Genomic DNA, 20364 nt, shown 5'->3' on the forward strand with positions numbered 1-20364 from the left:
AGCTCTAAAGAGTTGTGACTAGCCCAAGGTCACCCAGCTGGCTTCACGTGTAAGACTGGGGAAACCCACCCAGTTCACCAGATTAGAGTCGGCAGCTCATGTGGAAAAGCGGGGAATCGAACCCGGTTCTCCAGATTAGAGTCCACCGCTCCAAACCACCGCTCTTAACCATTACACCATGCTGGTTAGGCAGGCTAATCAATTATTCTGTGGATTCATGTTTTGTGGGTGTAGATGCAAGGCTGAAAATAATAGCACTCTAGTTCGTGCACTTGAACATAAGGCACTGCCTTATATCAGGTCAGATCACTAGTCTACCAAGGTTAGTACTGTCTATTCTGACTGGCTCATAAGAACATAAGAAAAGCCCTGCTGGGTCAGACCAAGGCCCATCAAGTCCAGCAGTCTATTCACACAGTGGCCAACCAGCTGCCTCCAGGAAGCCCCCAAACAAGACGACTGCAGCAGCACCATCCTGCCTGTGTTCCACAGCACCTAAGATAATAGGCATGCTCCTCTGATCCTGGACAGAATAGGTATGCATCATGACTAGGTCTCAGGTATGCATCATGACAAGGTCTCAGGAAGAGATCCTTATGTCATCTATTATCCGGTCCAGGAAATGCCAGGGACTGACCCTGGGATCTTCTGAATGCAAAGCAAATGCTCAACCACTGAGTTGCAGCCTCTTTAACATGTGTAACAACTGTTGCCTGGAAAAACAAGCTGGACACAAGTTGTCAGGTCACATTTATTATAAACATCTGTATATACTGAAAAAACCACACAGAAAAAACAATTTTCTGGTTTGTTGTCATCAGAGCTAAAATACCGCTAACCAAACCTCGGGTCACTAAGCATCAATGATGATGAAGATAAATTAAAAACCAAAAAAAAGGCATAGAAAAGGTAGCATCTCTATTACAAAAGCTTCATTGCATGCTACTGATAATATAACTCCAGGTTCATGCCGTCATGAATTTCATCTGAAAGGAAGATGTTAAGGAGAATGCCCACTGGAAACATTCAAGTGTTGTCGCTATGTGTATGTGTTTGGGTCTTACAGCAATGGCAGAATGATAATCCTTTGGGCATCCAATTTAATATTTGCAAACCTGATGATTAGTTATTGTTTTAACCATGTTTGTATTTTCAGTAAAAAAGAAAGTAAAAAAATCATATCATGAATTGCCTTTGCCTGTGTCTTCTATAAAATTTGCATCTCTGGTACCTGGCATTAAATTTTATGATACACACGGCCCGACCAAGTGACATTTATGTCACATCCAGCCCTCGTGACGAATGGGTTCAACACCCCTGCTCTAGATCATTACTGTCCATTCCGGCAGCAGTTTTTTTTCTTTAATTTTATTAATAAAAATGGACAGTCAACAGTAAACATATACATAAGCTAAAAACAAATAGTCACATAATCACATAAAGCCACATAAAATACTTTACAACCCTGCTTCCATAGCCCCTTCTCGTTTAACCGAAACGGTATCTTATTATAAAATGGACATTTCCATTCTTTGTATGGTTCCTGTCCGTAACAGGTCGACACTAATACTATCATTTTTTTTTTGGTAAGCAGTTAGCTTCACTAAAATATACACCTCTTTTATTTTTGACACCCAATCGTGTATCTTAGGGGAGGTTTTCTGGTTCCACTGCCTAGCAAAGACCATTCTAGCTGCAGTCAACATATGCCGGCAGCAGTTTTCTAAGACCTCAGGCAGAGAAAAGTCTTTCCTAACCTTGGGCAGAGCTGCCACATTTCCTCCTCCCTTCTCTTCTTCTACAGCCCCATTTCAAATGACCGTCCCTTTCCTCTTCCCCAAGACCTCCCCATTTACTGCCAACCCTCAGGCGTATTTAAGGATACAGTCCGCCAGCGACACATGGTCCTTGAAAATTGTGTACCTACAACATCGTAAAAGCACGTTAGTCAACCATGACTTGGTATACAATTCAGTAAAAAGGTAACACAATGACAACTGTGTTAAAAGCACTTTGAACTATCTTGGTGGTCGCAGAAAAGGAAGGGAAGATGGATACTTAGGAATATCGGAAACCAGCAATGGAGCTTGTGCCATGGTTTATAATCATGCATGGCCACCCAACGAATGCCCACAACATGGAGGCAGCAGGATCCTGTGACAGTCAAAGTATTACCACACCATAAAACTATGAGAATGTATGGAACTGCCTTTGGGTTCCCCTTGCCATATAAAGAAGAAGAAGAGTTGGTTTTTATATGACAACTTTCCCTACCACTTAAGGAAGAATCAGACTGGCTTACAATCACCTTCCCTCCCCCTCCCCACAACAGACACCCTGGGAGGTAGGTGAGGCTGAGAGAGCTCTATCAGAGCTGTGACTAACCCAAGGTCACCCAGCTGGCTTCGTGTGTAGGAGTGGGGAAACCAACCCAATTCACCAGATTAGCCTCTGCCACTCACGTGGAGGAGTGGGGAATCTAACCCGGTTCTCCAGATCAGAGTCCACCGTGCCAAACCACCGCTCTTAACCACTACACCACGCTGGCTCTTCTTGAGCCATGTTTCAGGCCAGTCCTTCTCTCCCCTCTACTCACCATTTCTTTAACACGATCTTGTCCCACCGAGTGCCAGTCTGGGCGGCGATGAGTTTTTTCAGGTCCCGAATGGTGTCATCAGGGCTGAACAGTAATACCGGTTAAGGAAAAGCTCTGACTTTCTCCCCCTCCCGCTGCTCCCCAGCTGAACACCTGCCTTCCCAGCAAAGTCTCTTGCTTCACACCGCCATTCTCAAATTGTGGGTGGTGATTTAAGTTGCCAACCTCCAGGAGGTGGCTGGAGATCTCCCGCTATTACAACTGATCTCCAGGCGATAGGGATCAGTTCACTTGGAGAAAATGGCAGCTTGGGAAGGTGGACACTAGGGCAGTGGTCGGCAAACTCATTAGTCAACAGAGCCAAATATCAATAGTACAATGATTGAGATTTCTTTTGAGAGCCAAATTTCTTAAACTTAAACTACATAGGTAGGTACACTGTTTATATGTTCAACATAGAACACTGACCTCTTAGGGGAGGGGCCGTGGCTCAACAGTAGAGCATCTGCTTGGCATGCAGAAGGTCCCAGGTTCAATCCCAGGCATTCCCAGTTAAAGGGATTAGGCAAGTAGGTGATGCGAAAGACCTCAGCCTGAGATCCTGCCAGTCTGAGTAGACAATACTGACTTCCAATTCAGTAGAAGGCACCTTTATGTGTTCACGGATCGTTTCCGTTGTCACACCCAGCGACACTTTGACAAGTTATTCACCAAGTGCACGGGAGGTTTTGCCTTGGCTTTGCCGCTCTGTAGATGCACATCTTCCCCCATGCGCGTCCTCAAAATTAAGCCCCCCTGCAGAGTTTTGAGATTTTGGTTGGGGGGAAATGTGCATCTGTGTGTGTGTGCGCGCGTGCGTGTTAAGTGCCAGCCGGGCCGTGGCGAGGGAGACTCCAAAGCGGAGGGCAGGGCAGAAGGCAGCGCCCCCGGCCTGCTCTTCCCCGCGTTCGACTCCCCGCGGCCCCTTGCCCTCCGGGGGGCGTGCTTCCCCAGCCCTTCCTCCGGCCAGGGGGGAGCAGAGGCGAGGCGACAGCCGCCCACCTGCTCGCCGCCTCCACCTTCAGGGAGGAGCCACAGCGCGCCGCCTCCTCCTCCTCCACGAGAGCCATACTCAACTAGCCAAAGAGCCGCATGCGGCTCGGGAGCCGCGTTTTGCCGACCACTGCACTAGGGCATTATACCCCACTGAAGTCCTTCCTCTCCCCAAACCCCGCCCTCCTCAAGCTCCACCCTCAAAATCTCCAGGTATTATCCAACCTTCTCCCCACCTCAGAGGTGATGGGAACCACTGCAAAGCTGTACCTGTTTTCCCAATTAAAAAAAAAAAAAGCCAACCATAGGTGGTTCTTTGCTCCCACAAATGCTTAAGAAAAGGCATTACCAGTCGAGGACAGATGATAGCCTGTTCTTATTTAAGAGCACTTGCACTTCCCACGATATATCATGTCATCCTTGCAATCCTACCAGAGAGTCACATGAAGCTGCCTTATACTGAATCAGACCCTTGGTCCATCAAAGTCAATATTGTCTACTCAGACTGACAGTGGCTCTCCAGGGTCTCAGGCAGAGGTCTTTCACATCACTTTCTTGTCTAGTTCCTCTAACCGGAGATGCCGGGGATTGAACCGGGGACCTTCTGCATGTCAAACAGATGCTCTGCCACTGAGCCACAGCCCCTCCCCACAGGATCACAGGATACTTCCCCACATACACACAGAACAATAAGATGGATGCATCAACTCTATGAAGTATCCGCAACTGATTAAAAGAAGAGCTCCAGCGTTGCATGGTGATTTCTCCTGTACCAGTCATCTCTAAGATGGCAGTTCATTAAGAGATAACACCTAGGATGCTCAACGGGGAAAAATTGTGAATAGATGGGGAATGTTACATCCTGCCCCCTCAGAGGATGTATTCCTCAGATAGCAGAAAGACGGAACCAGGAAAAGCCATAAACACCATGTTGATAATGAGGGAGACTCCCTTCTGGCTCTGCTCTCATCCCAGATGAACATTTTTTTTGGGGGGGGGGGGTTTACCGTCAAGTCACAGTTGACTTATGGCGACCCAGTAGGGTTTTCAAGGCAAGAGACATTCAGAGACGGTTTGCCATTGCCTGCCTACAGACACTGACTTACATGGGAAGAAGAAGAAAAGTTGGTTTTTATATGCCAACTTTCTCTACCATTTAAGGCAGAATCAAACCAGCTTACAGTCCCCTTCCCTTCCCCACAACAGACACCCTGTGAGGTAGGTGGGGCTCAGAGAGTTCTATCGGAGTTGTGACTAGCCAAGGTCACCCACCTGGCTTCGATTGCAGGAGTGGGGAAAGAAATCCGGTTCACCAATTAGCCTCCGCCGTTCATGTGGAGGAGTGGGGAATCAAACCCGGTTCTCCAGATTAGACTCCACTGCTCCAAACCACCGCTCTTAACCACTACACTATGCTGGCTCTCCTATATGTGTCCTATAGAATTGCAATATTTGCCCTGGCTGCAAGAAAGATAAGAGCCAATGAGGCTTTACAGAGAATAACTGCTTAGGAATTTTTAGAGACGATAATTTTTAGCTTAAATGGATTTGCATTGTATGGTTATCCTGTTAATTGTTGTATTTTATCTTGTATTTAACTTTTGATTTTGATTTCACGGAATTCTGTATAACAATCAAGACACTTTGTAATGGCCTGTGGTTATACAAATAAACCTATTCATTTATTCATTGCCTGCCTTCACTGTATAGCCGAGGCTAGCCCAATCTCGTCACATCTCAGAAGCTAAGCAGGGTCGGCCCTGGAGAGTATCTGGATGGGAGAACTCCAAGGAATACCAGGGTCGTGAGGCAGAGAAGAGAAGGTTGGAGAAGGTTGAGGGGAGACATGATAGCCATGTTTAAATATCTGAAGGGATGTCATGTTGATGAGGGAACTAGCTTGTTCTCTGTTGCTTCTGAGACTAGGACACGGAGTAATGGATTTAACCTAATAGAAAAGCGATTCCACCTAAAATTAGGAAGAACTTTCTGACGGTGAGGGCTGTTCAACAGTGGAATGTGCTGCCTCGGAGGGTGGTCTTTAAGCAGAGGCTAGATGGCCATCTGTCGGGAGTGCTTTGATTGTGGGATCCTGCATGGCGGGGGGAGGGTTGGGGTCACTGAGGATGTGGGGGGAGGTAGTTGTTAATTTCCTGCATTGTGGAGGAGATTGGACTAGATGACCCTGGTGGTCCCTTCCAACTCTATGATTCTATGAGGCAGGTGAACAGTCCCCGTTGGACAGCCCTCCCTCTTTCTCAAGTGTCACCGGCCCCACCGATCTTACACAACTGCTGGCCATCAGGCAGGACAAAGACTCTATTAGAAGGACAGAAGCTGCATTCAAGCAGGGGAGGATACTTGCACTTCACGCGTACTTTCTTGCCCAGCCGATCGTTGCAAACGACTTCAATCATCCCGATCTAACGTCCGACACTGACTCAGACACAAGAGCCTGTTAGGAATGCGATCTCCGACCTCCCCCACGCTAGAGGTGCTGTTGGGAAAGAGAAGCAGGAAGAAAGAAATGTTTTTGTCACTCCAGGCCATGAGAAGGCTTGCGTCTGATGCTTCTGGAGCACCAGCAGGGATTCTACCTGTTTAAGAGAGCCAGCGGGGTGAGGTGGTTAAGAACAGCGGTTTGGAGTGGTGGATTCTGATCTGGAAAACCGGGTTCGATTCCCCACTCCTCCACATGAGCAGTGGACTCTAATATGGTGAACCAGGTTGGTTTCCCCACTCCTACACACGAAGCCAGCTGGGTGACCGTGGGCAATTAAGAACTGGGGAGGGGGGACAGGAAGCTAGAGTTGACAACCTCCAGTTGGCACCTGAGATCGCTCGCTATTACAGCTGATCTCCAGACGGCCAAGATCAGTTTCCCTGAAGAAAATAGCTGCTTTGGAAAAGAAGAGTTGGTTATTATATGCCGCTTTTCTCTACCTTTTAAGGAGAATCAAACTGGCTTACAATCTCTTTCCCTTCCTCTCCCCACAACAGACACCTTGTGAGGTAGGTGGGGCTGAGAGAGTTCGGAGAGAACTGCGACTAGCCCAAGGTTACCCAGCAGGCTTCATGTGGAGGAGTAGGGAAACAAGCCCGGTTCTTCAGATTGGAATCTGGAGCTCATGTGGAAGAGTGGGGGATGAAACTAGGTTCTCCAGATTAGAGTCCAGCGCTCATGTGGAGGAGTGGGGAATCGAACCCGGTTCTCCAGATTGGAGTTCCCAACTGCACCACACTGGAGGATGGGCACTTTCACACAGCCCCAAAAATCCGCTTTCACTGCACCTTAATGATGGTTTGCAAGTGTAGTAGTAGTACATTTATTGCGGCATTGCACCAATAAACATTAAGAACATAACAGCAATGTTACCACGGGTACATTGATATTATTTAAAAGATATGTCATATTAAATCATTTGCAAGTGGATTTTGCCAGTTCACGCAGTAAAATCCGCCTTCAAAGCGCATTGAAAGTGCATTATTTGGGCTGTGCGAAAGTGCCCTGTAGCATTATTCCCTGCTGAGGTCCCTCCCCAAACCCTCCCATTCCCAGGCTCCACTCCCCAAAACTCCAGGCATTAAAGCTGGCAACCCTACAGGGGAGGGGTTATGGCTCAGCGGTAGAGCATCTGCTTGACATGCAGAAGGTCCCAGGTTCAATCCCCGGCATCTCCAGTTAAAGGGAGCGAGACAAGCAGGTGATGTGTAAGACCTCTGCCTGAGACCTTGGAGAGGGGCTGTGGCACAGTGGTAGAGCCTCTGCTTGGTATGCAGAAGGTCCCAGGTTCAATCCCCAGCATCTCCAGTTAAAGGGACCAGGCAGGTAGGTGATGTTAAAGACCTCTGCCTGAGACCCTGGAGAACCATGGGGAGGGGTTGTGGCTCAGCAATACAGCATCTGATTGGCCTGCAGAAGGTCCCAGGTTCAATCCTCGGCATCTCCAGTTAAAGGGATGAGGCAAGTAGGTGATGTGAAAGGACCCGGGAGAGCCGCTGCCGGTCTGAGTAGACAAGACTGACTTGGACGGACCAAAGGCCTGATTCAATAGAAGGCAGCTTCACGTGTTCGCACATTGCGAAGCACCCTTGGAAGTTGCAAGGAAGCAAAACTCTACAGCGGGGATTAGACCAAAGCCATTTTCTGAGACTTTAGCTGCATCCCCTCCCTTACTACATTCTAAGTTTCCTATCACTTCCCAGATTCATAGCTGGGAGTTTCTACAGCTTCACATCTTCACATAGTAAGATCTAAAAATACAACGGCGGCGGCTTCTTCTTGCTAAAACAAAGAAGCAGCCCCCCAATATGCAAATACTTTTACAACTGTCCTGTTTAACCAATAGCTAGCTGGCACATACTGTAGGGCACATCACCATTTGATCCAGTCAGCTTGGTTACAAACAATTTAACCCTTGGTTCTTGTAGGTTATCTGGGCTGTGTGACCGTGATCTTGGTATTTTGTTTCCTGACGTTTCGCCAGCAGCTGTGGCAGGCATCTTCAGAGGAGTAACACTGAAGGACAGCGTCTCTCAGTGTCAAGGGTGTAGGAAGAGTAATATATAGTCAGAAAGGGGTTGGGTTTGAGCTGAGTCATTGTCTTGCAAAAAGTATCAAAGGTAAAGTGCAAATCATTGTCCTGTAAGTATCAAGATAATGTGCTAATGAGGGTGTGGTATGTTAGCACATTATCTGGATACTTACAGGACAATGATTTGCACATTACCTTTAATACTTTGCAAGACAATGACTCAGCTCAAACCCAACCCCCTTCTGACTATATATTAGTCTTCCTACACCCTTGACACTGAGAGACACTGTCCTTCGGTGTTACTCCTCTGAAGATGCCTGCCACAGCGGCTGGCGAAACGTCAGGAAAGAAAATACCAAGACCACGGCCACACAGCCCGGATCACCTACAAGAACCAATGAACTCTGACCGTGAAAGCCTTCGACAATAATTTAACCCTTGCTCTATGCCATTAAAGGTGAATGAATGAATGAATGAATGAATTTAACCCTTGACTGTCTGAAATGCAATGCAACTCGCTACCTAAGACCCAACACCCTCTCGTTATGCATCGCAAGCCTCCCTATGCCACAGTAGGAGTGGGGGGGAAAGCGGGACATCAAGGCCGCAAGCCAATCCACGCCCCCCGCTACTCCCGCGCGAAGAGGTCCCAGCAAACGGGGCGCCGGGGGAATCCGGCTGGGGCGAGAGGTCGGCGCATGCGCCCCGGCGGCCGCCGAGGAACCGAGACCCCCCCCCCAACCGGCCGCCGCCCCCCTTACCCCGACCGAGGGCTTCGCCTGGAGGGAGACAGCCCTTCGGCGCCCGCGCTTCCGCTCGGAGTCAGCCGCCGGGAGGGCAGGGGGGAAACTGCGCAGGAGCGGAAGTGACGCGCGACACGCGCACCGGAAGCGGAGCCGGAAGCGCGCCGGGGGCCGGAACAAACAACCCGGCGCCATTGGGTCGGTCTTTGAGTCCAACCGCGAGCTCTCTTCGCGGAGAGAGAGAGAGGGAGGGAGGACCGAGCGGGCGGCATGGCGGCGCAGACCCTCTCCGCGCTGCCGGACTCGCTCCTGCTCCAGATTTTGGAGCTGCTGCCGCCACGTGACCGGCTGGGCGGGGCTAGGTGGGTGCTCGGGCTCCGCCCCCAAGGCGTGTGTGTGTGTGTGTTAAGTGCCGTCAAGTCGCTTCCGACTCATGGCGACCCTATGAATGAAAGTCCTCCAAAATGTCCTGTCTTTGACAGTCTTGCTCAGATCGTGCAAATTGAGGGCTGTGGCTTCCTTTATTGAGTCAATCCATCTCTTGTTGGGTCTTCCTCTTTCCCTGCTGCCCTCCACTTTTCCTAGCATGATTGCCTTTTCCAGCGACTCTTGTCTTCTCATAATGACTCTTGTCAAAACTAAATTGTGTGTGTTAAGTGCCGTCAAGTCACTTCCGACTCATGGCGACCCTATGAATGAAAGTCCTCCAAAATGTCATGTCTTTGACGGCCTTGCTCAGATAGTAGACAATATCGACTCTGATGGACCAAGGGTCTCATCCAGTAAAAGGCAGCTTCATGTGTGTTCAAGGTCTTGCAAATTGAGGGCCGTGGCTTCCTTTACAGAGTCGATCCATCTCTTGTTGGGTCTTCCTCTTTTCCTGCTGCCCTCCACTTTTCCTAGCATGATTGTCTTTTCCGGTGACTCTTGTCTTCTCATAATGACTCTTGTCAAAACTAAATTGTGTGTGTGTTAAGTGCCGTCAAGTCGCTTCCGACTCATGGCGACCCTATGAATGAAAGTCCTCCAAAATGTCCTAACTTGGACAGCCTTGTTCAGATCTTGCAAATTGAGGGCCGTGGCTTCCTTTATTGAGTCCATCCATCTCTTGTTGGGTCTTGCTCTTTTCCTGCTGCCCTCCGCTTTTCCTAGCATGACTGTCTTTTCCAGTGACTCTTGCCTTCTCGTAATGACTCTTGTCAAAACTAAATTGCGTGTGTGTGTTCAGTGCCGTCACGTCGCTTCCGACTCACGGCGACCCTATGAATGAATGTCCTCCAAAACGTCCTGTCTTTGACGGCCCTGCTCAGATAGTAGACAATACGGACTTTGATGGACCAAGGGTCTCATCCAGTAAAAGGCAGCTTCATGTGTGTTCAAGGTCTTGCAAATGGAGGGCTGTGGCTTCCTTGATTGAGTCCGTCCATCTCTTGTTGGGTCTTCCTCTTTCCCTGCTGCCCTCCTCTTTTCCTAGCATGATTGTCTTTTCCGGTGACTCTTGTCTTCTCATAATGACTCTTGTCAAAACTAAATTGTGTGTGTGTTAAGTGCCGTCAAGTCGCTTCCGACTCATGGCGACCCTATGAATGAAAGTCCTCCAAAATGTCCTGTCTTTGACGGCCTTGCTCAGATAGTAGACAATATCGACTCTGATGGACCAAGGGTCTCATCCAGTAAAAGGCAGCTTCATGTGTGTTCAAGGTCTTGCAAATTCAGGGCCGTGGCTTCCTTTACAGAGTCGATCCATCTCTTGTTGGGTCTTCCTCTTTCCCTGCTGCCCTCCACTTTTCCTAGCATGATTGCCTTTTCCAGCGACTCTTGTCTTCTCATAATGACTCTTGTCAAAACTAAATTGTGTGTGTTAAGTGCCGTCAAGTCACTTCCGACTCATGGCGACCCTATGAATGAAAGTCCTCCAAAATGTCATGTCTTTGACGGCCTTGCTCAGATAGTAGACAATATCGACTCTGATGGACCAAGGGTCTCATCCAGTAAAAGGCAGCTTCATGTGTGTTCAAGGTCTTGCAAATTGAGGGCCGTGGCTTCCTTTACAGAGTCGATCCATCTCTTGTTGGGTCTTCCTCTTTTCCTGCTGCCCTCCACTTTTCCTAGCATGATTGTCTTTTCCGGTGACTCTTGTCTTCTCATAATGACTCTTGTCAAAACTAAATTGTGTGTGTGTTAAGTGCCGTCAAGTCGCTTCCGACTCATGGCGACCCTATGAATGAAAGTCCTCCAAAATGTCCTAACTTGGACAGCCTTGTTCAGATCTTGCAAATTGAGGGCCGTGGCTTCCTTTATTGAGTCCATCCATCTCTTGTTGGGTCTTGCTCTTTTCCTGCTGCCCTCCGCTTTTCCTAGCATGACTTTCTTTTCCAGTGACTCTTTCCTTCTCGTAATGACTCTTGTCAAAACTAAATTGCGTGTGTGTGTTCAGTGCCGTCACGTCGCTTCCGACTCACTGCGACCCTATGAATGAAAGTCCTCCAAAACGTCCTGTCTTTGACGGCCCTGCTCAGATAGTAGACAATACGGACTTTGATGGACCAAGGGTCTCATCCAGTAAAAGGCAGCTTCATGTGTGTTCAAGGTCTTGCAAATGGAGGGCTGTGGCTTCCTTGATTGAGTCCATCCATCTCTTGTTGGGTCTTCCTCTTTCCCTGCTGCCTTCCACTTTTCCTAGCATGATTGTCTTTTCTAGTGACTCTTGTCTTCTCATAATGTGACCAAAGTACGACAGCCTCAGTTTAGTCATTTTAGCTGCTGAATTACAGTTGATATTCAAACTAAAGTCAATGCATTTACCTGGGTTGAATAAAGACCTTGCATTCATGGCTCATTACCAATGCTGATTTCTCCACACCCATCTCTCCCCTGGACATCACAGACTCTTCTGCATACCACACCTAATCCCATCATGCCTGCTATTCACATTTACATACTGTTAACATTTACATACCAATGCTTGTCTGAATTCACTCTCCTCTACTTAAAGACAGATAGATTCACATTCTAGCTGTATCTGAAGAAGTGAGCTGTGGCTCATGAAAGCTCATACCCTGCCAGAAAATATTCTTGTTAGTCTTTAAGGTGCTACTGGACTCTTGCCCTTTTCTACTACTGCAGACAGACTAACACGGCTACCCACTGTGAATTAGCTTCTAGGATCAGTTCAGGCTTGATTTGATCTATGACCCACTGATTTGTTTTTTTTGGCAGTCCACAGAATCCGTAACACTCTCCTCCAACACCACCTTAAAGGAATCTATTTTCTTCCCATCAGCTTTCTTCACTGTCCAGCTTTCACACCCATACATAGTAATAGGGAATACGATGGCATGAATTAATCTAGCCCTGGGGGTGGGGGGACTTTATGCATCCTTTCTGGGGAATTGATAAATGTTTCTTTAGTTTGGCTGCTGCTGACAGGCAAGGGGTCAACAGGGGTAGCCTTGGGCTTGCCAGGGCCAAAGTTGCACCTGTTGGTCCTCAGACTGTTTGCTCCTCTTCAAGAAGAAGAGTTGGTTTTCATATGCCGACTTTCTCTGCCACTTAAGGCAGAATCAAAATCGGCTTACAACCACCTCCCCTTCCCCTCCCCACAACAGACACCCTGTGACGGAGGTGGGGCTGAGAGAGCTGTGACTAGCCAAGGTCGCCCAGCTGGCTTCGTGTGTAGGAGTGGGGAAACAAATCCCGTTCACCAGAAGAGCCTTCCGCCGCTCCTGTGGAGGAGTGGGGGAATCCAACCCGGTTCTCCAGATCAGAGTCCACCGCTCCAAACCACCGTTCACCTGTAGTGAATTGTGGCTTGTGCATGTTTTAAATAACAAACATATGACAGATAGGTTTATTGTTGTGACCACATGGCCGTTGCAAGCATAAAACCCAGAACGGAAACGTCAGCATGAAGTATCAATAAACCGTGGAACTATAAAATGTAAAATGCCAATAGGTGGTTATGCTCAGAACCATCCTAAAAACAACTGTCCATAAGTTGTTGGGGTTTTTTAAGTCTAGTTTTAACAGATAAGTGAAAATCGCCACCTGACAGCTGACATATGGTGTGGACAACTGCTTAGAAATGCAGTCTAACAGTGCTGTCCTGTTCAGTCTTTCAAAGTTATTTCCTGTTGATCCTCTCTTCCTGTCAAGCAGCTATCAACCCCTTCACGGGGGGGGGGGGGGGTGTCTTTAAGCAGAGGCTGGACAAACCCTTATCGGGGATGCTTGATTCTGCATTGAGCAGGGGGTTGGACAGGATGGCCTCTATGGCCCCTTCCAACTCTATGATTCTATGAACCCACATTCATTTCTATTTCATCCATCGAGCCCATTTCTGTGGTCTGTAGTTGCTTTCTCACGTGGTCGCTAGGTGTGCAGGTGGTATATTTGCTGTGGGAGCGGATAATGTGGAAGAATTAGAATCTTGCTTTGGTGACCCAATCTGAAGCACGTTTACTCAGAAGTAAACCCCCTGTGTGCGTAGGGGTTTCAGTCTTGGCCTACTCTATTCTAGAAATATTAATACTGGATTTGCAATGAATTTTTAAAAATATATATTTTACTAGACAAAGAAGTAGGACTTTAGAATGAATTTGTATTTTAATGCTGTTAAACTACCTCAGGAAGTCACATGAGTTAAATCTTTGCATATACATAGTTTAAATAATATTTATAGAAAACGCCCACATAAAACATACTAGATTGTCTAACTGGGCTGTCCTATATAGAGTTATTACATTCTAAGGCCACTGATTTCAGTGAGGTTACAGAAGAGTAACTCTACATGGGATTGTACTGCAAGTTTAATAAACTGGGTGTGTGGGTTCACTTCTGGGTTATATTTTTTCTTTTTGTGTGTGTGGCATTAAAAAGTCAAGCCTCCTAAATGTGGAGATCAAATTAATGTTGTCCGCACATAGATTTTCCAACTACCTGCAGAAAAAAATATTCTGTCCCTTCAATAGAGGCTTAACAGAGGGGAGCCATCATGTTGTAGTGGTTAAGAGCCATGGAGTCTGATCTGGTGAACCATATTGGTTTCCCCACTCCTCCACGTGAAGCCAGCTGGGTGATCTTGGGCTAGTCACACTCTCTCAGCCCCACCTACCTCACAAGATGTCTGTTGCGGGGAAGGGAAGGTGATTGTAAGCCGCTTTGATTCTTCCTTAAGTGGTGGAGAAAGTCGGCATATAAGAACCAACTCTTCTTCTTAATGGGATGTTATTTATTTTCATTCCATGAAAAGCTTCCGCTGCCATTTCTGAACTCTTGCTGTCGGGGACCAAAGATTCTACGTACTTTTCTTTCCAAGTTTATTTCTTCTATGGGATCTCAGCTCCACAGAATAATTCCTGTTTGCGACTTCCCCTTCTATCTGGGGGTAAAGTGTAGACAACTGGGGAAGGCAATGGCAAACCACCCCGTAAACATAGCCTGCCTAGGGAATGTTGGGATGTGACGTCACCCCATGGGTCAGTAATGACCTGGTGCTTGCACAGGGGACCTTTACCTTTACCTTCTGTCTCTCTGCCGGTCTTCTCCTTGCAGCTTCATGACCACGCAGCTTCATTCATCTTCCCTGCTGCAGCCCCCTCCCCTTTTTGGTCCCCTTTCTCAGTGGAGCATCAGCCACTGATAAGAACTGTCCCGATTCCGTTTTTTATCCAGGGTCTGCAGACGCTGGCGTCGGCTGGTGCGAGACAAGCTGCTTTGGAGGCACTTAGACCTGACGCCTTACAAGGTGAGAATACCCGCCCTCCCTCTTCCTGCTACCTTCCTGCAGGTCGGATCTGTACACAAACGCTAGCGGATGTGTTTAACCTCGAATCTGACACTCTCGTGGAAAGCAATCTGATGGATAGCCGTGATGCTTTCTGGCCACCTGTACGGAATGATGGAAACCAAAGATGCGAATATGCCGGCGTGGTGTTGTGGTTAGGAGCGGTGGATTCTAATCTGGAGTACTGGGTTTGAGTCCCCACTCCTCCACATGAGCGACGGACTCTAATCTGGTGAACCGGGTTGGTTTCCCCACTCCTCCACATGAAGCCAGCTGGGTGACCTTGGGCTAGTCGCAGCTCTCTTAGAGCTCTCTCAGTCCCACAGGGTGTCTGTTGTGGGGAGGGGAAGGGAAGACTATTGTAAGCTGATTTGGGATTAAAGGTAGAGAAAATTGGGGTATACAAACCAACTCTTCCTCTACATATATGCACTAACTGACAACGAACCTTGGAATTTGTAAATGGGACAGGATTTTCTATATAACACTTTCTATATAACTTTCTAGATAACTATATAGCACTAAACTACAATTCCCATGATTCCAAGGGGGAAGTGGCTACAATGAATACATGCATGTGTGTTATGTGGTAGAGAAAGTCAGCATATAAAAACCAACTCTTCTTCTTTCCTTGTGGCTCTTGTGGCTTTTGATTTGCACTTTTTACTTGTCAACTCCTGTTCCTTTATATCCAGATGTCCTCCAAGGTCCTGTGGCACCTCTTGCGGAACTATCTCCGGGGCAACCTGCGGACGCTGAAGGCGCGGGGCTCCCTCCACTCTGTCCGGAAGCAAAAGGTGTTCACCCCGGCACTGATGCAAGCCTTGGGCAAGCAGTGCCCCAACCTCCATCGCCTGTACCTGACCGAGACAGACCTCCGCTCGCTCTCGTACGACTGCATGCCCCCGTCTCTCGAGACTCTGGAGCTGAGCTGCTGTGAGATCCCTTCGGCGTGGTTCCAGGGGCCCGGCTCCTCCCAGACCCCCCAGGCCTTCCCCCGGATCCAGCACCTCATCATCCAGAACGTCCCCGCCTTCTCCAACCAGCATTTGGCAAATATCGCGCGCCAGGGCACGCTCAAGACTCTGATTCTGTCGGAGGCCTACCGGGTGACAGATGTGGGGATCCAGGTGGTGGCGCTGCATCTAGGAGAGCTGGAGTCTCTTGCCCTGCGACAGTGCAGCGTCAGCGATTCAGCAGCTCGTTTCATCGGGCGCCACATGAAGCGCCTGCGCCACTTGGACTTCAGCATCAGCTCTTCTCTGACGGACGCGGGCCTCCCTTTCTTCGGCGGCTTGGCGAGCTTAGAAGACCTCCAGCTCGAAGGCTCCGGCGGACTCTCCCCAGAGGCCGTCATGGCCGTTTGCCGGGCACTGCCTCGACTAAAGCGCCTCAACGTAAGCAGTGCGGGATTCGATGACCGGACCGCCCACCGGATCCGGGCAGCTTTGCCAAACTGTGTCGTGACATGCCCCGCCTCCGGCAGCGATGCTAAAGCAGAGGCTTAGCCGACGGAGAGGTTGCCTGTTGTTGAGGAGGTCTAAATGGGGAAGGGGCAAGGGGGGTTCTGGCCTTTCAGTAGCTCCCATCTTGAGCACCAGGGAGGTTTCCTGGCTGAGAAGTGCTTTCGGGGAAGGTTGATACCTTGACCAGAGAGCATCAGGCAACAAAGACACCAGGGCTGCTGCACTGTAGTGTGCCGATAGGTGGTTACGTAGTGTGCTGGTGCTGGGTCCCTGCTGTGTATAGTTTATTTAAGGCGCTATGTCAGGATAAAAATTATTGTAAAATATCATTAGAACAGCACAATGGCATATCCTAGGTTGGTATACTGTAACCACATGCCAGGCGCGTTTTGGCCTGCTTGGCCTTCCTCAGTGATCAATTGATACCCACATAAAACATATACACATATTTACACATATAAGAACATATACAGACAATTATAGACCAGACCAGGCATGTATGTCGGTTGTATGGTATATTTACAATTATAAAAACATCTGGTTGGATTGTCTACAAGTTGTTCTGCTGGGCTGTATATGTCTCCCGTTCAAAAAGTGTGTGCAGTTATCAACTAGGTAAAACGGTGTGTTTGTTTTACGTGGGTAAAACAATCAGTTGACCACTGAGGAAGGCTGAATAGGCCGAAACGCGTCTAGCATGTAGTTACAGTGTACCAACCTAGGAGATGCCATTGTGCTGTTTTAATGATATTTTAAAATGGAAGATCCTTTGAGGCCATGACAGAATGCGGCAGCGCACCCGGAAAATAAATACTTCCACGCCGGGTTTTGCTATCCATTCAGCACTCGCCCGGCTACTCGATTCTGCAGCCCGGGGGTCTTCGTTGCCACCTCCTGATGCTCTCTGGTCAAGGTATCAACCTTCCCAGAAAGCAGCACTCAGTGGCAGGGCCAGGAATCCTCCCCGGAGCTGACGACGGGAGCTACTGAAAGGCAGGAAGCCCCGCTATGATGTTAGGAGGATGGGTTCTCAGATCGCTTTTTCCTTTGTGCGCTGGTTTTCTGCATGCAGACGCTTGATTGTTTTCCATGGCGGAGCGTCGGATCCTGGGAACCCTCCCGGTTTGAAATGGCACTGCCCCAACGCAAACCTCTCCGCCTCCATGAGAACTTGACCAAAGCAAATGCTTCCTAATGCACTTTCCCCCCCCCTCCTGTGGGTCGGTCCTTTTAACCATGGCTGCGCGGACCGTACGACCAGTGTTGGTCCTCCAAATTGTCCCGATTCAGGGATGGCGATGCAGGGATGAGTGAAGGGCCGGCAGGGACTGAAATAACCAGAGTACGGCAGGAGCCAGACGTACATGCATTAGCTGTGCCTCTTCCAAACCCCGATCTAGATGTTGTTCTGAATTCCCAGACCTTCTTTTCAGAGCACCCCTGTTCCCGTGCCGCCAGCCACCTCCTAGGGCTAATCTTTTGAAAATCTCAGGGAATGTGTGTGTTTGGTTTTTTGTTTGGTTTTTTAAATAAAACAGTGATTGCACTTTTAAAAGGGTAAATGCCTGAATGGTAAGAATCTTGGCTGGGATCCAGCTGAGTGTTTCTCCATGGGCAAGAGGGTATGGTAGCCTCACCTCCCCAGTCTCGCAGCAAAATGCCCTCCAAAGGGCTGCTCCGAGGGGAAAGTCAGTCTCTTTGTACAAAAATCTTTCTGTACCCACAGAAACATTCTGCTTACCGGTAAGTCCGAGCCTTTATTTTTGAGCTATTTTTAAACACCTCCCTCTCCACCTGATGAGCCAGACCTCACAGTTAACACAGGCAGAATTTTACATTGTAATTAATTCTTTGTGCTGATATCGGTATTCTTTCTTGGAAAGTTTTTAACGTTTTGCATTGATTAGCTTCTCGATAATAATAAACAGAATGGCTGTGATTCCGAAGAATGTGTTTTCGCTTTCTCTTGAGACTCTGTTCCTAGATCATTGTTTCAGGCACTACCGGTCGTCCTTTAGATTTGGACAAAAGATCAGAAAGTCAGAGGGTATTTTCTCATAACATTTTAGGGTCCCGATCTCGATGGCTACAAATAACCATGTTTCTAGCTGGGTCAGCAGTCAATCTTATTTATTAAACTATGGGTTTAAATAGATCACAAAACAAAGAAACTAACAATTACAGAGCTTTTCTGCATGCCAGTGTGCTTCTCTTTCCACGAGTGTGCGTGCCGGAAAAGCAGAATTACCAGTGTTGGGAAGAGAGCCCTACAAGCAGCATTTGAAAATTCCATGCAGATATCTAAATGAATCTCTGTAGGTTTCCCTAGCATGGTCACACATTCACTCACTCCAGATACGTTGTCTAGACAGGGTCACTACCTCTGTATTTGCAGACTTTCTTGACTATCATCTTTATTTTATCTTTCAGTGTTCTGAAGAAATGAGCTGTGGCTCACCAAAGCTCACACCCTGCCAGAAATTTTGGTAGTCTTTAAGGTGCTACTGGACTCCTACTCTTTTCTACTGCTAACGTTCTACACAGTCCTTTAAAAAAAAAAAAGTAGTTTTCCAGTACATTTCAAAAACAAAGAAATAAAGAAAAAAAATCAAAAAGTTAAGAAAAATTCTGAAGCTTATTGCGTTACATTGAGGTCGCCAACATGATCACATGAAGCGGCCTTCTACTGAAACAAACCCTTGGTCCATCAAGGTCAGTATTGTCTACTCAGACCGGCAGCCGCTCTCCAGGGTCTCAGGTAGAGGTCTTTCACATCACCTACCTGCCTAGTACCTTTAACTGGAGATGCCGGGGATTGAACCTGGGACCTTCTGCATGGCAAGCAGATGCTCTACCACTGAGCCACAGCTTCTCACATGGTGCCCTTAGACGCCATGGCACCCGCCGACACCTTTTCTAGTGCCCGCCTACTGTTTTTAGAAAGTGGGTGGGGCCAGGTGAGGCTTTTCCCAGCAAGGCCTTCTGACTGACTACTGGAGATTTGGTTGGGTGGGAAGATTTTTAAAAACGTTGCTTTGGCAGCATCTGCCACCACAGCACAAGGATCTTCACAGTGTGTCGGAAGGCAAGCTGGGCAGCCGTTTTGTGGCTGCTCCCACCATGCTGTGTCAGTGAAGTGCTCCCAATAAAGGTGTTTTACCTGTGGCACTATAAACTGCCCCTGTGTACATAAACAGGCGCAGGAATCCTCCTTTTAGACGTGACACCCGTGTAGATAAACGTGTGTCAAGAACCGCCCCCCCTTCTTTTTTCATCTTCCTTTCACTTAGTCTGCGTAAGCACGCACACATTCCTCTAACTGCAACAAGTGACAGCTGCCGGCATTTAGCTTGTTATCTAGTTAAATGGACTGCGATGGTCCCGGCGAGGGGACTCTCTGTTAGGACCTAACGCATCTTAAGAGAGATCCCGCTTTTTGCTTGTTGGGTATACCACAAAAAGACTTGAATAAAGCTGACAGTCGTATGCCAATATAGTTTCGCAGCAGCAAGGATTGTTATTGCTAAAAAATGGAAGCAAACAAATAAACCTTCAATTAAAGAGTGGAGAGAAAAACTATGGATGTATATGCGGATGGCCAAGCTTACATTGTCTTTACAAGCTAAAGACATGGACGAATTTAAGAATACATGGTTAAAGGCCGCTGCATATTGGGATAAATTGGCAAAAACAGAATTTAAAAATATAGTTAACGAATTATAGTATATTATGATTTCAATTAAGATAAAATAAAGTGATTTTTTCTAATGACACGACACTCCATCGGAAGTTCATGGGTGATGGGCACGGTGGTGGGGGTTGTTTGAATTTGGGCGTAATATATATACTTATATGAATAATAATGTACCAGTAATTATGCCCTATAATTGTATGTATTATTATTATTTTTTCTTCTTTTTTATGTATTTTGTATTTTGTTTTTTGTTTTTGTTTTTTATTTCATTTTATTATTTCTTTTTTGTTGTTATGGAAAAAAAAACAATAAAAAATTAAAAAAAAAAAGGACCTAACGCATGCGCAATTAGATAATCGCTCGCTGCCAAAGTTGCTGAGTTGTTGATTTCAATAGCCAAGAATGACACCATGGGAAAATTAGAAATGTATCTTTATTGAAGACAATTGTTAGAAGTGTATAAAAGTTGATCAATGCTGAACTACAGTGTGATTCTTTCTGCAGTGTGATTCT

General features: G+C 47.5%; 2 protein-coding genes and 1 non-coding gene across 3 annotated transcripts; 1 reads left to right on the forward strand and 2 right to left on the reverse strand.

Annotated features, from left to right (window-relative positions):
• Positions 1 to 893: 893 nt before the first annotated feature.
• UBL5 (ubiquitin like 5) lies at positions 894 to 6093 on the reverse strand. The gene is made up of 4 exons (XM_056855091.1): positions 5990 to 6093; positions 2597 to 2680; positions 1886 to 1923; positions 894 to 986 (listed from the first exon to the last, which is right to left on the reverse strand). The coding sequence occupies exons 1-4, from the start codon at positions 6043 to 6045 to the stop codon at positions 943 to 945; spliced, it is 222 nt and encodes a 73-aa protein (XP_056711069.1). The 5' UTR covers positions 6046 to 6093; the 3' UTR covers positions 894 to 942.
• Positions 6094 to 9176: 3083 nt separating this feature from the next.
• Positions 9177 to 16199, forward strand: FBXL12 (F-box and leucine rich repeat protein 12). Its single transcript, XM_056849562.1, has 3 exons — positions 9177 to 9268; positions 14580 to 14652; positions 15387 to 16199. Exons 1-3 carry the CDS (start codon positions 9177 to 9179, stop codon positions 16197 to 16199), a joined length of 978 nt encoding a protein of 325 aa, XP_056705540.1.
• A 2758-nt stretch (positions 16200 to 18957) lies between these two features.
• On the reverse strand, positions 18958 to 19026 carry TRNAG-GCC (transfer RNA glycine (anticodon GCC)). Its single transcript has one exon. It is a non-coding gene; the product is annotated as a tRNA-Gly (tRNA).
• Between the last annotated feature and the right edge of the window lie 1338 nt (positions 19027 to 20364).

Source organism: Euleptes europaea, chromosome 1, assembly GCF_029931775.1.
Source record: "Euleptes europaea isolate rEulEur1 chromosome 1, rEulEur1.hap1, whole genome shotgun sequence".
NCBI lineage: Eukaryota > Metazoa > Chordata > Lepidosauria > Squamata > Sphaerodactylidae > Euleptes > Euleptes europaea.